The sequence below is a fragment of the Tauraco erythrolophus genome, chromosome 11 (assembly GCF_009769465.1).
Source record: "Tauraco erythrolophus isolate bTauEry1 chromosome 11, bTauEry1.pri, whole genome shotgun sequence".
In the NCBI taxonomy this organism is placed as follows: domain Eukaryota; kingdom Metazoa; phylum Chordata; class Aves; order Musophagiformes; family Musophagidae; genus Tauraco; species Tauraco erythrolophus.
The window spans coordinates 28911928-28934867 of NC_141475.1; the positions used below are offsets into that span (position 1 = coordinate 28911928).

At 41.0% G+C, this 22940-nt stretch overlaps 1 protein-coding gene across 5 annotated transcripts in view; it reads left to right on the forward strand.

The window, feature by feature from the left end:
- PLCH1 (phospholipase C eta 1) overlaps positions 1-22940 on the forward strand; it is a 71985-nt gene that overhangs the window by 39807 nt on the left and 9238 nt on the right. For 4 of the 5 annotated variants that reach the window (XM_086618129.1, XM_086618132.1, XM_086618131.1 and 1 more), the window contains exons 6-18: positions 1778-1871; positions 4600-4803; positions 6393-6513; positions 8058-8229; positions 11074-11181; positions 12713-12874; positions 15580-15651; positions 18463-18557; positions 19193-19293; positions 20704-20883; positions 20969-21076; positions 22099-22223; positions 22653-22737. In XM_086618129.1, the coding sequence (XP_086474255.1) occupies positions 1778-1871; positions 4600-4803; positions 6393-6513; positions 8058-8229; positions 11074-11181; positions 12713-12874; positions 15580-15651; positions 18463-18557; positions 19193-19293; positions 20704-20883; positions 20969-21076; positions 22099-22223; positions 22653-22737 (1627 nt within the window). The remainder of the gene's footprint in view (positions 1-1777; positions 1872-4599; positions 4804-6392; positions 6514-8057; positions 8230-11073; positions 11182-12712; positions 12875-15579; positions 15652-18462; positions 18558-19192; positions 19294-20703; positions 20884-20968; positions 21077-22098; positions 22224-22652; positions 22738-22940) is intronic. The other variant, XM_086618133.1, reaches the window with a different exon arrangement.

Genomic DNA, 22940 nt, shown 5'->3' on the forward strand with positions numbered 1-22940 from the left:
GCTTCAGACGAGATTAGACACTTTCATTCCTAGAGCACACAAGTACCCTGCCACTCAGCCATCAAGGAGCCATGTGGGATAATGAAAAAGTTAATTCTAGCCAGCTTGTGCTGAAGAAGGGCCTGCTATGAACAGTGTTTGCAATCAAACAGCAACATCTACTTGAGCCAGGATAATCAGTTATTTTCTCTGCTGGATTGTTCTCATTCCTATTATCCTGTGTAATTCCTGCAGGCATCTCATGATTGTTGGCTTAGCTAGGAGATATAAATGCAATGTTTGGAGGAGGAAATGGGCTGAGCCATGCTTTCCCTGTGCAAGAGAAAAAACAGAGGGAAGAGTGAAGGGGAAAAAGGTTGGGAATTATCTCCAGGTTTTTCATCTCGACTCACCATATGAGTCGAACTGCTCACTTGCTTGCCTTCTGTCACTGTAATTCTAACGTTGACACGTGTCTCTCTTTCCTCTGCTCTGGTAATTTTTCATATTTAGGCTGTGGCCCGTTAGGTGTTGAGATGTGGTCAGTCATGGCACCCACATTTCTTAGGAGGAACTCAGCACTTGGCAGGATCAGGCCTTTAGAGAAGACCAGATCAAGAGAATCGGCCTCTTTCCAGATTTCCATATAGCTGGATGCTGATGCTGGGAATACTGAGCTACAGGCAGTGATGGAAAGCACAAATTCATCAAAGGCTACAGACAGAGCAGCCTAAATGGAATTGGTTTTGCCAGCTGAAAGAGAATTCTATTAGTAAGAAAACAGTTCAGAGGGACCATTTTTGGATTTAAACAATAAATATTGTGTAATCTGCGGGATGACTAACCTCCCTCCTGCAGTTGCCTGAAGCAGTCATGTTAGCAGAGATGACACACTATTGGAGAGAGGGGACTGCATGTTCTTTGCTTCCAGAGTGTTCCACGTGTTTGGGCTGGCTTTGGCAAAGGATGCAGAGTACAAACAGTAAACAGAATAATGGTACAAATAAGCTGCCAAAGGCTTTAGTGCCATCATTGCCATCCTGTGATATTAGTAGTGGAGGAAATGAAATATGCCCAATCTTAGTTCTCACTTTGGTTCTCTATGACTTAAGGGGGGCACAAGGGTGAGAAAAGATGAGGTGAGTGACAGAAGCTACTTCTTTCCTTCAATTTTAAAGGAAATATAAATGTACAGTGATACTCTGGCCCCACTAGTCAGTTAGGACTTCAGTTGTGGACTAGCTGAAGCTGATGACAAAACTCTTATTTGTTTCAGAACAACTGCTGGTTTTCATTTCAGAATCTAATTATTTATTTCATAGCCTGTATATTACAGTGAACTCTTTTGGAAGTAATGAAATCACAGAAGTGGAAAACGCATGAAAATGAAATCAAACTCTGCCAGATCTTTTTGCATTTTTAAGTACATTATAGTAAATAATATCACTTCGTAGTCCTCATTGTAGCACTGTTGCCCAGTACAACTATTATTAAGCGTGTTTAACAGCTATTTTTTGTCTTTAAACTAAACTGACAAAACTTTTAGGTGATTGCAGCCTCTCCTATTTTTCTGCTCAAAGGTAAGAGCCATGAGGCTTTTGCAGCACTGACAAAAATCAAATCAAAATCTTAAATTCCTCTTACTGTCCTGTTACTGATTGTCCTGTTCATATTTGATCAAAATCAAGATTTGATCACAGATTTTTTCAGCTGGACCCAGAAACCTAAAGTAGATTTTGAAATGCAGGTCACATGGTAGGAAAAAAAAAAGTGCACCAACACTGTTGTTTTTGTGCAGATGAATAATGTGACGCCAGAATATTGTCTTGACATCATACAGAAGTTTGAAGTATCAGAAGAAAACAAGAAGCAAAATGTTCTTGGGATAGAAGGTAAAGCTTTTTATTTCAAAATTAGTTTTGTCTTGTTACACTGTAGTGGAACAGATAAGCTTTAACAGCATTTTGGTGTAGCTTAGAATATTTGACTGTGATAGAAAGCCACATGGAAGCTCAACAGCCAATAGTGTGGGTGGTTTTTTGTGAGATGTGGGAGAGAGATGAGTGGATGGGTATATGAGATGAGAGATGAGTATATATGTTAATATACCTAACAGTGTATTAGCAGTTATACATCACAGCCATCGTGCAGTAGTTTGAATGCCTCAGGCTTGCAGGAATTTATTGCTGTGTATTTGTAAAACACAAACATAAAACATTCTATGCCATGTATTTTGTACTATAACCTGTTCTAACTGGAGTAATAAAAGCAAAGTTTGCATTCTGCTGTGTCTCTGTCCATCTGGAATCACTCCTGTTCAATCAATTGATTTATGTTTATGTGAAATAAAATATGGGCAGTTGCGTTTTCTTTGGATTTTAATACCTTATTCATCTTGTTTCCTAAAGCAATCGTAGATGGTATATTTATTCAGAATCCAACTTGGTATCAAATCAGAATCTGAATTGGAATGAAATAGATTAAATGCCATGGCATGTTAATTTGCCCAGAAGATTGCTTTCATGAAGCAGCATAATTTACACGGTGAATTTAGGGGGAAGGGAAGGAGAAATCTCCCTCCACACAGTACTTAAATCCTGGGTACAGCCTCCCAGATCTTAAACAAGCTTCTGGTGTGACCCTGGGCACTGCACTCAAACTGAAATAGGGAAAGCAAGACGAAGAAGCTGTGACATTTAAAAGAAAAATTCAGAAAGCGTTTTTGTTCCCTTTAATCTTACTGCTGCTGCTTTTGTGTTTGAGTTGCTTTCAGGGCTGATATTGTTTGCACCATCCTTTGGAAACGTTTTACATTTCTCATTCTCAAAGGAGGCATTCTGAAAACTTCCTCTGCTCGATGCTGACCTGATGTACAGAGATACAAACCGGGACCATCTTCTCACATAAACTTGCAGCATAGAGAAAACTATGAACTAGAGTGACGTTGGCTGGATTGGTGGCTTGGCCAGCACAAGCCCCATGCTCTCCGTGCTGCAGTGCAGCCCTCTGGGTGGCTGCTGCCCTGTCTGCACGATATCTTCATGGGGTAGAGCTTATTTACAGCAAAAGAGGGACGTTGGGACAGAGCCTATGTGTCAGCAATAAACTTGAACAAAGCATTTGCTTCCAAGTCGGGATGTCAATTTGGCTTCTGTTTCTGTCCTGTGATCTGGATAAATGGTCATATCTTTATTAATTTTGGTAGGAGTGTGTTCTTTTTTGTTGTTGTTCTTGACGCTGTGGCTACCTTCTGAAGATGGCTTCTCAACTTGGAACCCGTGGGGTATCGACAGCAGCACAAAGTCCTGGCAGATCTGCAGAATACCAAACCTGTGCTCTTGCAAGTGTCACACCCCATGTCTCTCTTGCTGCCTGGTATTTGAGGGTTTTCCTCTGCTTCCACTTATCTACAAGACATCACACTTGTGGTGGAGCAGACAGGATAGCTCTTACCTGTTACCATCCCAAGGGTCCATTGAGGGAAACGAGACACACACCTCAAATCCTTCGCATCTTGCTGAACGTGAGGTTGAGGTTCCCTCCCTTCCACCTACATTCCTCTAAGCAGGTCACACCCTCCAAGGCACAATTCAGTGTCCCAGAAAGTGTGGACTGATGCTGCCTAAGTGTTTGACCCAATTTCTCTCTTATACTCCTGCTTTTACAAGAATCAGGAGGGAGCAGGGGATACGAGTTTGAGAAGGAGAAGAAGGAAAAAACAGTTTTTGTAACAGTAACGACTCCGTGGTTTAGCTGCATTACTCTCGGTTTGCGGTAGCGTCAAGATGAAGAGATCGTTTTTATCTCACTGAATAATTACGAGGGAGGATATTTTCTTCCACCAGTTCTGACAAAACCAGTAACACCTTGTTCTGTTTCTTAGCGGAGTGGCTGTGTCTGAGCTGCACAAGGCAGTTGGAGCACACTCCTCTTAGTCTGCGTGCTGGGTTTGGTGCAGGGAGCTCCGCCAGGGTTTCAGAGGATTTGTGTGTGCGTTTGGTCTCTACCCCTTTTGAGGGTCTGAACGAAACATTGGATCTGAAAATAGGTTGGACAGTGGCTGTGTTGCTCTGTGGGCTTTTTCAGTCTTCTCATGTAGCTGCTGTTTGTTACTTTTATATTTCTCTTAAAATCCTACCTTCTTTTTTTACTGTTGGTTGTTAATTAATTTCTGAAGAGGCTTAGCTCAATGTGATGTTTTGCAAATGCTTGTTGATTTTTTTTTTTATTTGGCAGTCATAAATGTGTCTTTCTACATTATATTTCCTTTTCTAGTTCAATGCTGTTTGAAAATTGTCTAGGGACAAGGGTTGGATCTTGAGAATGTATTCTTCTCATAGGTGTCAGAACTTCCACAGGCTTCAAAAAGAAATATCTGTGTGTGTGCCAGCAGTGGGTGCAGCCTCTTCAGTTTGCAGAGAACCAGCCACACCACAGACAGCAGTTAATGTGCTGAAAACATGGGGTACAGGAAGATTAATCCCTGCTATGTGATTCAGTGTTTTGGAGACATGAGTTAGCACTGACAAGCATAAACAGCAAAACCAAATGTAGAGTGCACATCCTTCGCCTGGTAAGAGGTGCTGCATCTGTGGCAAAACTGTTTTTCTTTGTTCAAAGGCTTCACCAACTTCATGCGCAGTCCTGCTTGCGATATATTTAATCCACTGCATTGCCAAGTGCATCAGGATATGGATCAGCCCCTCTGTAACTACTTCATTGCTTCGTCTCACAACACGTACCTGACTGGAGACCAGCTGCTGTCCCAGTCCCGAGTGGAGATGTACGCACGCGTGCTGCAGGATGGCTGTCGATGTATTGAAGGTATATGTTAGTGTAACTCGTTGGTCGTGAGAAGTATGATGGGTATTTCTTTGAAGTGCAAAGTCCGTGGCAAACCCAAAGCATTAATGCTTCACTGTCTGATTAACTTCAGTGGTAAACTCCTGTTTTCTAGCTGTCTAAACAGGACTTTTTCTGTTGTGAATGACCTCCTCAGACAAACTTGATGGACGCCAGTGTTTTCTCCTGCCTGCTGCTGTGTTGTTTTGCATTTCTCAGTCAGTGCACGTTTTCTGTTGTCCCACGTTTGCGTGAAGCATGTTTCTGTTGCACAAGCCCCAGTGAGGCAATGGGCAGGATCTGTTTGGGACCCTGCGGTTCCAGAGGAGCAGCCCCATCGGTTCTGCTCTGTGGTTCCCCCGTGCTGGAGGTTACCACCTCACAGGAGGAGTGCTCTCTAATCCTCATGGTTCAGAATGAGCTCAACCAGCAAAGACCTTTTTCTTTCATAAGCTAAATGGGAAAGTGGCTGTTTGCATATGCAGTTCCCACTGTGGATGCAAAGAGAAGATGAAAAGTGCCTGTAGGAGTAGGACAGGTGAGCAAATAGTGCCTCTGTCAGCACAGCTGTGTGTCTGTTTCTGTCACCATCTTACAGCTGAGCAACTTGGCTTTGGTCTGCCACAACAGAGAGGTACAATGCCATTTTGGTGGCCGGACGCTGGTGGAAGAAAACAAGATGCTGTTTGTTTGATAGCCTGGAGATCGCTTTGGATTCTTGTTTAAGTTCTGCATGATTTACATAGTAACAAAACATTAGAATTTTTCTTTTCAAGATTCTGGGTGGAATAAAGTCTTTTGACAAATTTGAACTCTCTTACTTTTTCATGATTGCTATTAAAAAACTTATCTCTAGGAAAAAAAATTGTTAATCTGAATTTAAAAATTAAGTAGAGAAAGGGAACCTGAGAAAATTGGGTCATTCATCACTGTACTTTCACTTCTGTAGGAAAGTTCACTAGAATGCGCAGTAGAGTGTTATTTCACTTGACCTCAAAACTATTGTAGATACTGTACAGCCTTGTTAATAGCTCTGTAGCTTTCTCTTTGTAAATTTTTTAACTTCCTGTAGAGGCAACAGTAGTCACAAGTCTGGTGTAAATCCAGGGGACAGTAATTAATTAGGAAAAATATTACTGTTCTAGTCCATTCTACATGTGATGGATTTGATGCTACTCTTGGTATGGTCAGTTATAGAACTGCAAGCTTAATTGGGAGTGGAAAAAGACTAAATTGTTTTTAAATAGTTTATTGTCAGAATCTGCTTTTTCTAAAAGACAGCTGTAAACATTATTTGACCTGTTACACCTGTGTAATTTTATAGATGAGGAAAAAAACCTCAGTTTAATATAAGGGGAAAAAGCAGGTTTGGGTTGCAGATTTCTCATTTGATATAAGAAAAGCCCGTCCTGTTAGTCTTAACTCAACTAGTAGGTCATAATAGATTGAATGAAACTTATTGAGACCTGCATGGTTGAGTAGTGTACCTGAGTTCTGCTGGCAAGCAAGATTAGCAGAAATATGTGAGATCATGGGCATGTCTTTATGCATTGCTTTTTTTGTCTTAATAGTGGATTGCTGGGATGGTCCAGATGGAGAGCCAGTAGTGCACCATGGCTATACTCTTACTTCTAAAATACTCTTCCGTGATGTGGCAGAAACTATCAATAAATACGCCTTCATCAAAAATGAGTAAGTGTAGAGTCAGTTTTGAAGCTACACCTGTCTGTTGTGTGTAGTTAATCCCATGTCAAAATCAACTATCAACATCAGGAAGTACTTATATTCCATTAAACACATTGAGAAATTATAAAGTTGATCCTATTCCCCTGGTTATTGCCTGTGTCATATTTATTGTTCAACTGCATGAGCTCTTTTCATCAATCAAGTTAGAAAGTTCAACCTAAGTCAGAAAGACCTTTCATGCATTGTGAACTCAGTCATATTTTGAACAGTCTGAGACTGCTGAATATCTACAGACTATTTTGGTTCTTTGTTTGAACAGAACTTCCTACTCCTATCCACAGGGAAATTCTCCTTAAAAATCAATATTGTAATATTCTCTGCCTAAGGAAAATGCTTTATTTCAGTAGGAAAACATAAAAGCTGTCTCAGATGTAGTGTGAGGAAATACTGAGATGTGCAGTAGTGTTTGGATTCTATTTCATTTACCATAGTACCATATAGCAGTTTATTATGAAAATCATGGAGTTTACCCATATATATATATATATATATATAAAAAGTCTCAAATCATGAGTGGGTGTATAGAATTATGAGTAGTTTAGAGAGAATATAAGGGAAAATGCTCAGTTCTCTTTATAAAAAAAAAAAAGAGAGAGGAAAGAGAAGAAGTGACCCAACAATGGGCATGTGGTGGTGGTGGGGAAACAACCAAATGAAAAACCTGAGCCAAAAAGTTTGGTGTTACTGATTAGAAATAGGAGCTGGTGATTTCAAAACTGAAGGAGGTGGTTCTTCATTTGGCACCTGGTTGGGGTTCCTTGCTATAGGATTCTGGAGCTGCTAAGAATTTAGAAAACAATGGGGCAGTTTTGTAGCAGAAATAGACTGTTTATACAAAAACAATGTCTTTAGTTCAGGAAACTGAAGCTTCAAGTTCCTGGAGCCTGGGAGAATATTCTGGAAAGGATTGCCAAATATTTCTCCTTCTCCGGAGTCTGGGATCTTCAGAGATTTGGTCTGACACGCTGTAGCTGCACTCAAGGCAAATCCTTCAGGCAGCTCTCAGTCTTGGGAAGATGAACAGAGAGGACTCAGTAATTCCTTTGAATCTGTTGATTTCAAACGCTTTTCTCCAGGAGCAGCTTGCTGATCACTTACAGCTTATGAAGACTTTGTGTGTGGCTTGCAAGGGAATCATATACCTTCTGCTCAGTTGCATGGAGCGGAAAGGCATTGCGTTGCTGATGGGCTTTATTGCAAGTTTCTCTGTCTGCCTCCTGCTCGGTGATGATTGATTTCAAACTTTGTCACCCTGTATGCTGGTGGGGAGGGTTGGAGGGAGAGGGCAGAATCGCCTGCAGGAGCTGTCTGAGGGATTCGGACAGGGCAGGGATTTGGGAGTTCATGTGCAGGTCCTTCTTCCCAAAGTGTGTTTGTTTCCAGACTACTGACAATGCAAAAGCAAACTGCTTAAACCAGTTTATGTGTTAAGCTGTGCAGGTCTTCTCTTAAAACACGGTTGTAACGATGTCTGGGCGTTTTGCTTCTAGGTTTCCAGTGATACTGTCTATTGAAAACCATTGCAGTATTCAACAGCAAAAGAAGATCGCTCAGTACTTGAAGGAGATATTTGGTGACAAACTCGACTTGTCATCTGTAATCACTGGAGATTCCAGACAGCTTCCTAGCCCTCAAAATTTGAAAGGGAAAATCCTAGTGAAGGTAACTCGCTACTGGTGGTGTGTTCAAAATGCAACAGAAGTCAGCAGGTGATATTTATCATTGATTTTCTTTGACTTTGGAGAACCAGTTCAGCAGTACCATGTGGAATAGCACAGATACACCGAGTTAAAATGCTGAGCTTTTCAGAGACATTGAAACAGGGTTTACTTTGAACTTGACGAGTGTCCCAGGGTACTTCTGTAAGTGTGTCTCAACAGGGAGGTGATATCAACAGCAGTGGAAAGAAAATTCTTTCAGTATCTTAAGCATCTTATCTGAGAGTCTTAAAGTCAGAGATGCTTGTTTTTAAATCTTAACACCAAGCTAGAAGAGCAGAAAAATGATACAAAACATGTCGTTATAATAGAAGGAATTGGGACACAGTTATCTTAACCCAATATTTTATCTTTTTTTTTTTTGAAATTTACCTTAATTTGTTATTGGTGGATATTGTTCTGTGTGGTTCATATCCCTGTAGTATCTAAACATTATCCTACAGTCCCTCTGCGGACAAAGTATTTTGGAAAATTTCCTGCATTTTCTTGCATTTCCCCCTCACCCTGCTATGAGCAGTAGTTCATGAAATGAAGCTGTTTTCACGGCTCATTAGCTCTGTTTATGAAAGAAGAGCACTTCAGAAGGTGGCTGGAAGGAGCAGCAAGAGAGGAGACCCTTGAGCACTGGAGTTAGTGTTGTATGCAAGAGTAATTGTTTGAACCTCTCTGTATAATCGGATTTGCTCTGAAAGGAATTTCAAAGACCAAGATGGATATAATAAGAAAGAAATGCAAGGCAGACCTTTAAGAGGATGATTAATAGAGTTGGGGCTTATTAAATTGTCTAATTTACTTTGACATATGGGGGCAATTACTTTGCTGTGGGCTCTTGAGATACTGGTTTTTTTTTCCCCTTATATCCTCTGTATTAAGCTGGCTGAAAGGATTCACAGCTTTGGTTTGATGTTGGTTTGAACATATTTCGATGTCTAGTGCAGAGCTGACTCTGAATTAGAAAACCTTTGAGTGTTCAACCGTGGCTTGGAATGTCACTGACTCAGTGTGCCTGTGTAACTGCTGGTTAATGAACTCTGCAGCCGTGTGGTGGTGGTGTTTGAGGGAGCCAAACAAAATAGTGTGTGATGTCAGTCGTGTGGCAAACCTGGCTTGAAATACTATGTCAATGCACAAAAGGGGAGAGCGATTGGGTACTGTGCTGTCCTTACATAATGTTCTGAGCTGGTGGTCTTAGTACACTTGAGTTTGTAAATTTAGTTTGATTCTTCAGCTAATAGTGCCGAAAACTCTGAGTAGGTACAGAATGGTGTGGGGCTGAGATAATGTTTTCAGAATGAGGAGTACTGTTTTAATTAAGCGTCACAGTATCTTTTCACAAAGCCCTGTCTCCCATCTCCTGCTCCAAGTAAGCAGCCCTGTTGGAAAAGGTAAAATCACATTTAGGAATCAGCATCTTGTTGAGAAGTAAGCCAGTTTCTCGTCTTTTTGCTTTTATTTTGTTCTGCTTGATACATTTTACTTTAAAACGCAGTATTGATTCATTAGCCAAACAATTTCAAGTAATGGCATAATTTTCATCTTGCTAGTATATATAAAGAGTAATTCTAATAATACTCATGGATTTAAGCCAGCATGAAGGTGCCAGCATGACGTGACTTTGACCCATTCATTAGTAGAGCAGCATTAATTTCAAAATGCAGTCTATAGATCAATCCTCTCCACTTCTTTAGAAATCTGAGTGCAGTTCTTACCTGTCTCTGTCACTGATGAAACAGGTACACTGTGAACGTTTCTGCCTTCAGTGAGGAAGACACAGAAGTAATAACACGAAAGTTTAATAGGTCATTTGTTAAGTAGCAGATGGTAAAGCAAGAGGCAATGGCCATAAGTTACAGCTTGGGAGGTGCAGACTGGGTGGCAGGAAAAGCTTTTCCAGCTGTGGGTAGTGCAGCATGGGAAGAGGCTGCCCAGAGACCTGGGAGAGTGTCCACCCCTGAAAGTTTGCAGGACTGGTCAAAGCAAAGCTCATCTAGAGCTGGTGACGATCCTCCTCTTAGTGGCAGATTGGACCAGAGACCTTCAGAGGTCCCACAGCCAACGTTTCTAAGGTTTTGTGGTTGGGCTTCGCTATAAGTGATCACACCCCAGAGTCCTAGATGAGTGTTCTAAAAAGGACAATTGATCTGTTGGAGCCTTTCCCCCCACCCCCCCAGGTAGCCAATAACCTCTGTTTGCTCACCACTCTAGTCAGATGTTGGAAACTAGACATGGAATTAAAGTAGTTCCTTTCTAATGTAGGTATTCGACATTCACAACTAATTTTGGATCTCCGACTGCACCCTTGCATGAACATGCAATATTACAATAGGCTTTGCTGCTTCCTTCGTGTTGATGGCTGCTTGCAATGAGTTCTTTTGTGTCTGCGTTTTCCATTCTGATGAAAAGCCTTTAACAAAATCTTAGCTTCTGTTTTTTTTGAGTTTTGTTTTAAGTATGCAATGGTCTGCTTGCTGGGGTAAGCCTGAAATAGATCTGAGAGTCAGCTCAAAAAATCTTTCGGACACTTGCTGACTTGCTCCAGAGATGGGAGATGGTATGCCTTTTGTGAAAGAGTTCACAAAGATCTTTCTGGAAGAGTTTGTTACTGAAATACTTAAATTATCACCTGAGATAATCTGGAGCCAGTTGGCATGGGACTCTCTGAAAACAAATTCTGAACTCTGATCACAATTTACATAAGGAGTAGTTGAGGAATGGGCTGTTTTGGTCTTTGCACTACATAACACTGACTATGTGTGCATTTATCATGAATATTTTTTCTTTTTTTTAGGGTAAAAAGTTGCCATACAGTCTTGGAGCAGATGCTGAGGAAGGAGAAGTTTCAGATGAGGATAGCGCTGATGAAATTGAAGATGACTGCAAATTAAAGTCCTGCTATGTATGTGCCTATACACGTTTCCCAGAACTGTTGCATCTCTACATTTCTCCCATGCATACTCCATAGTCCTTACAGTTGTTAGCTGATTAGAGTTTTTAACTCTGATTCTAAGTCGGATCCTTAAGATACAAAAGTTATATAATTCCACCTTTAGATATGGAATGACATTGTTTGGGGATGCGCACTGTGTCGTTTAAATCATATAAATAACACATTTGAGTACTTTAGGTACACTAGACTGAAAACATTAATGCCAGCACTATAAGCTGATTTCTGCCTTTCTCCCAATAAACAAAACCCCTTTTATGCTATTGGATAAAATAATGATTAATTAATTTCTTAATTATTTAGAGGTTAGATTGCACTTGGATTTCATTCAACCCCTATGTTCCCCACAAGACAGCCTCATGCAGAAGTACAGCCTTGCAGTAGATGCTTGAAGCATGGGATGAAACCAGCTTGCTCAATGACCCAAAACGTTATGTTTCTGTTAGTGTTTACTACAGAATTAGAAATATCTGGCATTAACTAATTTATGAGGAAGCTTGAAGACTCCCAATCCCATAAATATTTAGGAATATGATTGGCTTAGGTACAAACTTCTACAGGTGTAAGTAAGTTCAGGGGAAAAAGTATACATTGGATGAACATAACTCTAATTATGGGTGTAGTAAGATGAGATTCGATTGCTTAACTGGTTCTGAACCAACATAATGCATGATTTGTTGTTACGTGTGTTCGATAGGAGCGGGCTGAGCAATCTACACACATGGCTTGAGCACTTCCGATGAGACTATGCTTTCTTCCACAGAAAGACCTAAAATAAAATTTGGCAATCCTTAAAGCCAATGCAAAACACAGTATGTCTTTGGGGCTGGAAAGGGAGCATGCTAGAAGAGAACGGTTGCTTTCCTCTCCTGTCTCGGGAGAGGTCTCACACCTCACAGACAGAGGAATGCTAGGTGCACACTGTTGTTCTGTAAGATCCATTTTAATTTCAAGTTGTTCTGTAAGATCCATTTTAATTTCAAGTGCCTTAGGCAGAGTTTGAGTCTGTATAGTTCATGCGACTGCTGTTAACAGCAGTTGCTTCCTCTGTCTTGCTGTTTGGAGTAGGAATCCGATGATGCTTAGATCGTCTGATGTTTTGGAGGAAGTGTGTAAGTGCATTAGCTGAGAATTCGTGCCATCTTCTGAAGCAGAAGCTCACACTTGTAATTGTCTTGAAACAAAGAGTTAACACCATGGCCAGGTTCTGGGGTGATCTGCGTGGTGGACTGTGCTTTGGTGAGGCAGAGTAAACTATGTGTCAGGAGGTCTGAAGAGAAAAAAGGGAAATGGAAATGGCAGTAAAAGCCACTGATGGAAAAAGCAAAATCAGGCAGGATTACGCAAGAAGCTTTTTCTTGCACAGAGAAAGGAAATGTTGGGAGTGCTGCGTGGCCCGAAGCGTGTGTAATGCTCCCTCAGACTGTCCCAGAGGTGATGGAGGCAATAATCTATTTTAACTGGATTTCTTAATGTCTTTCAGAGTAATGGTGCAACTGAGCACCAGGTGGAATCTTTTATAAGAACAAAACTAGAATCTCTGATAAAAGAATCCCAAATCAGGGACAAAGAAGATCCTGACAGCTTCACTGTGAGAGCACTGCTCAAGGCAACTCATGAGGGTTTAAATGTTAACCTGAAACAGGTACGTGGGGTTTTTTTTGAATGTAAGACAATGCAACATGTATCACACGTTTTTCGGATGGGAAAGCTGATAGCTTATTGACAACTTCAGAGAGTTTGTTTTATCCAAAATGAAAACTTGGAACTATTTCAGGAAAATATCTAATGAGAGAATTTGAATGGTCAAATTTGGAGGGCATGATGTTCCAATGTGTTCTAATCTGGTTTATTCCTTGTAAGACTTGGAAGCAGCTAATTCAGTAAGTACCAATATTGCAAGCACGTGTCAAGCAATTTAGTTTGTGTCTGGGTTATTGGGGAAAGATCCTTTTTGTGCTGCCTTAGTCCTGTCACACTGACTGTGGTAGCTGAAAGTGTTGTCTGCCTGTAGTGCTGTTGACTGGTTTGTACAGCACTAAAACACAGGATTGTTCTTTTACTGCCCTAAGCAAGGTTCTTTTTTTTTATATGCCCAGGCAGTTTTGTGTCAAGAGTGGTATGTTTCTTTTTCTTTTTGGCATCAAACTATTTTTGTAAAACAGTAAAATGTATCGGAATTTTGAGTACATCGATAAACAGTCAGTACCTTCAATCCATGGTTACCATACTTTCACCTCAACCCAATGCAAACCCCAGTTATGTTCAATTGCAGAGACTTGTTCTGTGGGGGATGTGCCTGCTTTGTGACTGGTGTGGTCTTAAAGGTCAAGTACATCTAGCTCTGTTTTCTGCATGTCTTCCTGCTCTGTAGGGTTTGTGCAGTTCTTGCCAATCTCTTTCTCCGAGGCTGGACCTTTGGGAGTTTTGCCTGAAGCCAGGCTTGACTACAGAAAACATCCTCGGCTTGTGCTGATGCTTGAGGCGTCTGCTCAAAGCTGCGTGGTGGTGAGCAGAGGCTGTAAGAATGCAAAGGATGAAGCCATGACCCGACAGAGGAGGGTTATTTTCACACTGTTGCAGTGTGAGAACAGTCAGCTTGCCCGTTCCCTTTGGCCTTCACGAGGTTGGAAAAGGGAGATTTCAGAGAGCAAACTCCCCGTGTCAGGAAACGTGATCAGATATGAGCCATTTCAATATTATTTTGAGTTAGAGTAATTACTTTTGATATGTTCTCTGGTGTCTGGAAAGATGATTGGCCCCTAGCTAGCACTGCAGGGGCAGGGAGCTTTATTTAAAGAATGCAAATTTCCATAAGGTATTTGTGTGGGATGTGGTGCCTGAGATTACCATTACGTGTCATTGAGAAGATCAGAATACTGAAAATACTTCAATAATGCAACTGCATTATTTAAACATCTGTCAGTTAATAGTAAAAAGCAATAGAATTTTCTAATTGACTTATTTTGCATTATTAAGGGATGTTTAGAGATCTCTTCCTTTGCTGCAACAGTCCTGTGTGAAGACTGTGTGACTTATTTTCAAGGGTCTTAAAGTAAAGTAGAGCTGAACAATTAGTAATAATAAGTTAAAACAAGTGGAAAATTACTTTTTAACAACTGTTGACCTAGATGGGAGAAAACTAAATAGTTAAATGTTGTGATGGTTTGATAATTCTGTAACTCGTTAGCTAGTTTTGGTGGTGTCATAAAGCTCTTTTCTAGTAGGTACTATGTAATGGATGTACCAGAACAGGATCTATTGGGAAACTTTTCTGCCTTTTTGCCAATCAAATCTCATTTTCATTTACTTTGTCACTACTATGCCTTTCATTTTCCCAAAGACTTGCTGTTATTTTAAAAAAACAATAAACATTCACAATGCAAGTTTAGGTACTCCTCTCCAGTAACTATCAAGTGGGTTTTTTGTGGAGAGGGAGGAAGGCCATGTGTACTGTCAGTCAGCCCTGATCCTGGTGTGAGTTCGCTGTTGAAGCTGTCAGCTCTGCCTCGTATCTGAGGGAGAGAAGTACTTCTATCCACTAAGGTTCCTTCTACGTTTTGCAGAGACTTTCAGCCTGAGCTGGGAACACATCTTTGAATGCAGACAGAGAGGTCATTGGCTTTCTTGAATCTGAAGAAACCATCTAGTGCCTTATCGTTACGATAGCCAGCAGCGAATTCCAGCTCAGCACTCAACAGGGAATAACTTGGGTTCATAGGACTTGCTGAAATGCTGGGGGAATATTCTTCAGCACCTTTAGGTCTTTGTTTTGCACTTTAGAAGATGAAGGGATATGCTTTCCTCACAGAAAAAGCTAGATGCTGCCAGGAATTATCAAACTGATGTCTAGGGACATGGCTATACATGTGAAACTTGGACTTCAGGCTGCCTATGAAAAGTCCACATTGATCTTTTAGGAGATTTATTTTATTTTTTTACCCCCCTCTTCCTTTGTAGCTATTTTCGAGTACGCTTCCAAATGTTGTTGTGTCTTCTTGTTGTTTGCCTGTTTTTGCTAGACTTTTCTCCACATGGTTGGTTGTTGTCTTGAGTGTTAATGTTAATATTTTTACTTACTGATAGAGGATTGCTAAACTGTCAAGTATACGAAGAAGTTAGAAAAGTCCTGTAATGGGACTTTGGATTTCAATTTGTGTATGTTGTGTTAAGACTTTAACTCCCTTTTGTTCTCACTTGCAATCACTGTACTTTTCTAGTAGTGAATCAGGGTGACTGACAAGAACTTGTATTAGGTTGAAACTATGTATTTTAGAGACTGTAGCAGACTCTTTAGACATGCTTCTGAAGGTATCTAGTTACGCTTTTTATTGCACTTTCTCTGCACAGAACCTGGACACAAAAGAAGGTGGAAAGAAGTCTCATAGTCGATCACTAATGGGCAACTTCGGTAAACACAAAGTAAGTAATACGAGAGGCTGTTTGCTGTTCTGACAGCATTCCAGAGGCACTGGGTGTGCTTTATTGCTTGAGACAAGCATGATGTGTGTGTGGGGGCAGTGAGGAAACACTACATGATTGCACTTAGTATATTTATTGCTGTTCAGAAGAATATTAGCTGCTAGCAGCGTGGAGAACTCTTGAAAGATGATCACACAAACTCTTGCCTGACCAAAAGGATCATCTTTACTAGGGATATGGAATTGCTGATTTCCTGATCAAACTTGCAGCAGCAGCAGACCAGTGTAGAGAAATGCCTTGGTGTTTTCTTGTTTTCCAGACCTCTATCCACATAGCTGACAATATTTGTTTCATTCAGGGTCCAGTTCTACTGTTTCATACTCTGAGCAGTGCCATGCAGAGCGTGCTCTTGCTGTCTTTCCGCTTGCTTTAAGAGACTGCTGTGACTAAGTACTGTCTCTGGGCTCCTGCTTTGTGAAAACGTGTTCTTTTCTGATCTCTTAATGGTTTTGCATATAGTATTTATGTGTCTGTGTAGCTGCTGGGTCAGATTGCTTCATTGGGTCTTCACTGTGGCAGCTCCATTGAGCCAAGCAAGAGCTAATGTAATTCCAATGAGTGTGAGGTTTCATATTCCAGCTGGACAGATAGCAGTCACCAAAAGGGACAGAGCTCCCATGTTTCCTCCCATTCCAGTATCCTGACAAATGCGTTCCTGTCATCTGTCTCCTGTGTTCCCACACTCCCACTGTGCCTCAAGGCTTGGATTTATTGAACATGTAGCCTCAGCATGAGCTGATTCAACTGAAGGCTTCCTTCCTTCTAGAGTCAATTATCAGATATCAAGTAAGTAAATCAACAGATGGGCTTGTCGTGAAAGAGGCATGTGGCCAGTCTGCAGCCAAGTCACTGTGCCACCAGCAGCTTCTTCTGCCCCCAGCCTGCTAGATGTCTGTATTCCTCTTCAGTGCTATCCGTGGTGAAAGCTGCAGCCAAGCAGGGAGCACACTCTGTAATTGATAATCTAAGCAGCAGTTTATGAAAAACAGCCATTATAAAATACTTCAGAAAACTTAATCATCCACCCACTCATCTGCCCTGAAGGCAGCTAGGAGCCATCAAAAAGTCTCTAGGCAGATGATACCAGAACTCATATTTACACTTTGGTTATAAGCTTACATCAGTTTAAAGTGCTCGTATTTCTTGCAGCAGCTTTAGCTGAGTGCACATTATTCACTCAATATGCATTGAGATGTGCAAATACCTGTTGTATATGATAGAGGACACTTGACATTGTCACCTGTGCTCGCTGATGGGAAAACAAGTGCTGTGGAATGAGATGTCACAGACAAAAGTCAGCCACTAAAAACTACTGGTTATACCGAGGGCTGGAAAGTATGGCAATAATTGAATAACTTCAACTAGTTACCCTAATAGATATTGCAGGTTGGAAAGCCCATTCATTTCATCTCTGCTGAAGGCAAAAAGACTATGTATATATATTATTTGTTTGTTTATTTTTAAATAATGATTGTATTGTAGACTGAGGCAGTGGGGATGCCCAGTAGCTTCCCCCTTATGCCTTTCCAGCGAAAGGGATGCCTGGGAAGGTTGATTTCTGTTGATATGTTTGCAGGTGCAGACTTAACCACCCAGGGATGTTGACTTGTGATGTTTTAGCTGACTTTTGTGCCAACTGTATCCATGTGTAAACTCTTTAAAAACTGTTGGTGTAGGTTCAAAGACGCCAAGGCTGGCAATTCCTGCAATTTAACTGCAGGAAACATCCACAGTCCAGACTTTCAGATTCCCAAACTGAACCACGCAAATGATTTCCACTGTAGTCAACTTTATTTCAGCACTGAACACAGCAAACTAAGTTGTGTGCATTATTGATGCACAGCAGGCGAAAAGAAATTTGTGCTCAATTAGATATATGAGTAGAAGGAGAAGCTTTCAGTTGTGTTTTAATTACCTCTTGATGAGAAGGGAATTAAACTCTCACTTGAATCTATAGTTAGTGTTACAAAAGATGTAATGTTGAAATTGGAAACTGTATTAAGTAATTAGTACTTATGAAAAAACTACTGTTGAGATTTTAATCTTTTTATCATAGCTATTTTCTTTACTGTGTACTGTTGTAATTTAGAGTAACTTGTGGTGCTTGTATATGTGGCTCAAAAGGCAGCAGAAAGTAGATCTTTGAAAATTTTGCCCAGACTCTGTTCTCAACTTCATGAATGGATTTTTTTAAATTTTCTAAATTGAGAGGAAAGCATAGGTAGGTGGAAGCAATGCACTGTACATTTAGATCCTACCACGTGTTACTGTTTGTTAAATTCAATATACTCCATTAGGATTTCAGCAGGACCAGTGCCCAGTGTGCAGTGGAGCAATGTTCTCTCATGTCAAGAGGGAGCAGGGGAAGGAAGCTGCAGAATACCCAGTGGCCTGCAATGGACTGGCCAGTTTGCAGAAATAATTTTTTTCAGGCTTGAATTTGTCTGCTAGCCGGCAGATGAACCTGCTCCATGGCTGCAGGCTTGAATTGCTGGTGTCAGATGGACTGAGATGACAGCACAAATGCTTTGTGTTGGCTTTTCTTCTCCACAGGTATGGAAACACTTGATGTACCACCCAAGGTTTTCTGCTGTCGAACACTCCGGGGTCATTCTGTGTCCCTGTAGGACACTGGTCCTGTGCTGTAAACCTGCTGCAGCTCACCCACCTGCCTGATGTTACTTAGAGTAATGTGAATTTATAGAACCACCCCAGAAACTGACACAGCTGTGCTTGATTCTTTCCCAACAGAAGGCTGTGAAGGCAGCATCCAAGTACCATAGTGCATCCGATGATGAAGAAAGCCAGCAGAACTCCTCTGGGAAGGAAACGGGGCAGCTCCACAGGTGAGCTGTGAATCACCGTAGTTTTACAGCTCAGTTGAAGCTGGAGGCATGTTATTACTATCAATACTTATGTGCCACTGCCTCAGGGAAGGCTGTTCTTAAGAGCATGTTGCTGGGACTGCTGTAGCCTGATGTTTTGATTGTGTGTGTTTCATAGGTGGCAAATAGCAATTACCCTTACACTGAAAAGAAATGCGATGGCAATACTCTCTAATGGCAAAATGCCAGTCCACGGCTTGCACGCTGTAAATAGTGCTCGAAGAAAACTGTTTAGGCTAAAAAGGGTACGTCACAGCCCAGCCAACTTCATTACATCTGAGAATGTAAAGAAAAAGCAATCAAAAAGTGCCATTAAGAATGCATTTGTTGCCACTGAAACACTCCGTTTTCAGCTACAGCTCAAAGCTGTCTGCTTTGTTGAGAAGAGCAGTTATTTCATCATTTTTTAAACGAAAACTTTGTTTGTGTAGTGTGACTGTAGAGGTACAAGGGGAACAGTTGTCGCAGAGCCCTCTCTGAGGAGGTTTGCCACGTGTAGTTCCCTGTTCAGTTGTTTATTTCCTTATTGATGAAAAGAAATATGGTTTTGATACTGAAAATTTCCTGATTTATTTTACATACTAAATATGACCCAGCAGACTGGCTCGTCGGAGGAAAACGGTGAAGCTGTGCCGAGCTCTGTCTGACCTCGTGGTGTACACGAACTCGGTGGCAGCCCAGGATCTAGTAGATGACGGTAAGGCTGCTGGCATGAGGCTTAGACATGCCTTTCCAACTTTTCTCTTTGGATAGGAAGCAAGTCTGTGTTCTCAAGGTTTCCCTAGTTTTTCAAAGATGTTTTAAAAGCAGAGTAGTTAGTTACCCGTTCCTTTTCCTTAACTATGGAGAAAGGTTAAAGCACCACCTTTTCCTTCCCTAGGAACTATCGTATCCCTTGGTTTCTTATGGCATCCATGTTTTAGTAGCAATTTTAAAAATGAGAGTTTTTCAGGAGAACCCTTTCCTGTTTTCACAGTTTTATGGAATTTGTCATTGTCTTTTAACTTTATCAATTTTAAGTAGCGTTTAGTAATGTGATGGATTTGAATTGTGATAAATAAATGTGATCTCTGTTCAGAAAGCATGCAGTTGTTTCACTGAAGGTGTAAAGGCAAAATGCAAATTGGGAAGGTTGCAGAGGAGTTTGTGGGAAAGGTCACCAAACGTACGTGAGCAAACTGTGTATGAAATTCTGTAATTACTATAAAATTAATTCCTAATTCAATGGGAGAAATTAAGGAGAGTGAAAGCAGTGTGGAGAAACAAAGCCCAGGAAATGCTACAAGAACATAGTCTTGTAGAGTTTGTCTCATTGTTCTGAGCTGAGAAACAGCTCAGCTTTTTCTACGGTTAGGTGGTACCACTGAACCCATCTGGTGGCTTGTGGCCCTCTGGAAAGGAGGGCTTGCTCATCAGATCTTGTGCTTTCCTGATCCTAGCTGACGAGGTGGCCATGGAGAAATGGTACAGTTGAGTCGGTCTAACTGCTCCTTGGAAGTTGGGCACTCTTGCCTAGGAAACTCTTCTGGTCAGTCTTTCTCTCAGAGGGCTGATCAAAGGGATAAAGTGCTCAGAGGGAAGATTTAGGAATTTGAAAAGATTGCTTGGATTGTTTAGAGAAAGGATGAGTTTGCAGAAACATATGCGAGAGAGAAATGGGTTGAGCGCAGCTATTAATGTGTTACAAGGCCAAGAGCAAAACCAGAGCCCTGCTGGGCCCGTCGTTCCCCCAGCTGCAAGCTCTCCAGTGAGATAGTTTTGATCATGCTGCCATTAGTAGATTTCTCTGTAGGTTCTTCATAGCAATCATGTCTGATGTTCTGCAGGAGAAAAGGCCCTAGCAATTAGCATAAGCCCTTGCTTGGCTTTCTTTGTAAGTCTGGAAATTTGAGGGTAGAACAAAAGGTCCTCCTGGAAGGGGAAACTGGTGCCCTTCAGTTACACGATGTACATGATTTGCATGGGACAAGACAATCTATCGTTGTGACTTTGGGCTAAATCTAATGTTCCCCTCGATTAATACCAGTGTGGCTGAGGTCTTAGTTCCGGCCCCTGTCTCTGGGGATTGCTTCGTAACTTGTTTATTGATTTTTAAAAACACACACAGGATCAACAGGGAACGTGCTGTCATTCAGTGAGACAAGAGCCCACCAAGCAGTGCAGCAGAAGGCTGAACAGTTTATGCTTTACAACCAGAAACAGCTTATCAGGGTCTATCCATCAGCCTATCGGATTGACTCCAGCAATTTCAATCCTTTACCTTACTGGAATGTTGGTTGCCAGTTAGGTAGGTGTTGCATGAATAACTTACTTCTCACTTCTTGTATATGTGCTAAAGAAATATCTTATACCTGATTCTTCTCTTTCAACAGTGGCACTAAACTACCAATCTGAGGGACGTGTGATGCAATTAAATGATGCAAAATTTAGGGTAAACGGCAACTGTGGTTACGTCCTCAAACCTCAGCAGATGTGCAAAGGTAACGTCTCACTGTACATTTATTACTGTAAGCGTCAAGCCTTTTAGAAAATGTCTTTGTGGTGAAGTTGCCAAGACACAAGAAAGAAAAATAAGAACATATGTAGAATGTTTCATGTTTCCATAAATTCATAAGCTTATTTTATTTCAGAACTCATTTTTTTTGTCCTCGAAAAATGGTGTCTGGCTCAGATTGTCTAAGTACCAGCATGCAATCTCTTGCTGTTGTTATAGGTGTATTTTGAGGGCTACATCTTAATATGTGTTTTAAAAAAAAAGAAAAGGGCATCCTAGGATAGCCAGCTGCAAGCAAGAAGAACAAGGTATGCAGTGGCCCGGGACAGGATTTGGTCCAGCTCTCAAGCAAGTCAGTGGAATTTTGTTCTCTTTAAAAGGAATTAGTTCAGTCCTCAAAACGCTGTTAGAACAGGAGCCAGTGGTTTTCAAAGTTATGCAATGACAATCCTTCCATATTTTGAGGACTTGGGACCTGATTGTGCCCCTATATCTGAGTAATTTTCTCAGCGTGGCCATAAGAAGTAGTGACACTGATTGAAAGGTACTTGAGAAACGGTAGAGGACGTTTGAGTACTTGAGGCAGGCACTGCTGCGGCAGGAGGCAGCATACTCAACCCTAGTTGCTTGTTCTCTTTAACATCTGGGCAGCTGTACAAGAGACATCCAAGTGCTGATCTGGGTTGTCACTGTTGGTTTTTTGAAGGTGCTACTTTACAGAAGAAAGTTGTGGTTTTGTGTGGGTTTTTTTCTAAAGGAGTCTCAATCTTGCAGAACCCTACTATTAGAAGGGTCCTTTCTGTCTTGTAATCATGTAAACAAGGGCTGCTCAGCTCAGTAAAGGTTGTAAGGAAGTGGAGTGGAATTTTAAAATTCACCAACAGCTGCTCTGTGCTCTGTAAATTACTTGCTGATGACTGAATTTTAGCTATATGTGCGCATCTTGCGGGGTGGTATTTATTCTGTATATCCTTTTCCTTACGCTTTTCATTCCTGGCCATCTTTTAGGCACATTCAACCCCTACTCTGCCGATCCACTTCCTGCCAGTCCTAAAAAGCAGCTCATTCTGAAAATCATCAGTGGACAGCAGCTACCTAAGCCTCCTGACTCAATGTTAGGAGACAGAGGAGAGGTAAGATACGCTGATACCAGCAAACAATTCCATGAGAGGTCCTGGAGTGACACGGCAACGTGTGACTCAAAGAAACTTCCTCCTTATTTAAATACACCAATAAATTTCAGATATTGTCAACCTTTTAGTCACTAAATACTCCATTTTCCCATAGAGTGTGTATCCTACACATGATGCTTAAGAACTAATTTGTTTCATATTTTGAGGGTAACTTCACTTTTTTGAAAACTAGTCATAGCTGGCCATACAAACCATTTATCAACTTACGCTTCGTGAAGCCGTTTCCCATGGCTGTGCTGCTTGAAATTCGATGTGAATCAAAGGTTTTTAAATTCTCATGTGAATCTAAATTAACTCTCTCTGCATGAATTTCTTTAAAAATTGACCTTCACTTTTGTCGTTGGCTTGCTTTTTGTTTTTAAAAAATAGATAATAGATCCCTTCGTTGAGGTGGAAATTATTGGGTTACCTGTTGACTGCTGTAAAGATCAAACCAGGGTGGTTGATGACAACGGTAAGATAATCTAGCTGATTTTGTCTTCTTAGAGTAAAATATTAAGTAACTATAAATGATTCAGTGTCTGTTATTACTTTTGAAATTGCGAAGTTTCTTACCTGATGAAATCATATTTTAACAAATTAATTCTGCTTTCTAGGCAGAATTTCTGATGCAGGGAGACAGACAAGCAAGAGGTGAAGGACAAGAACTGTTCAACA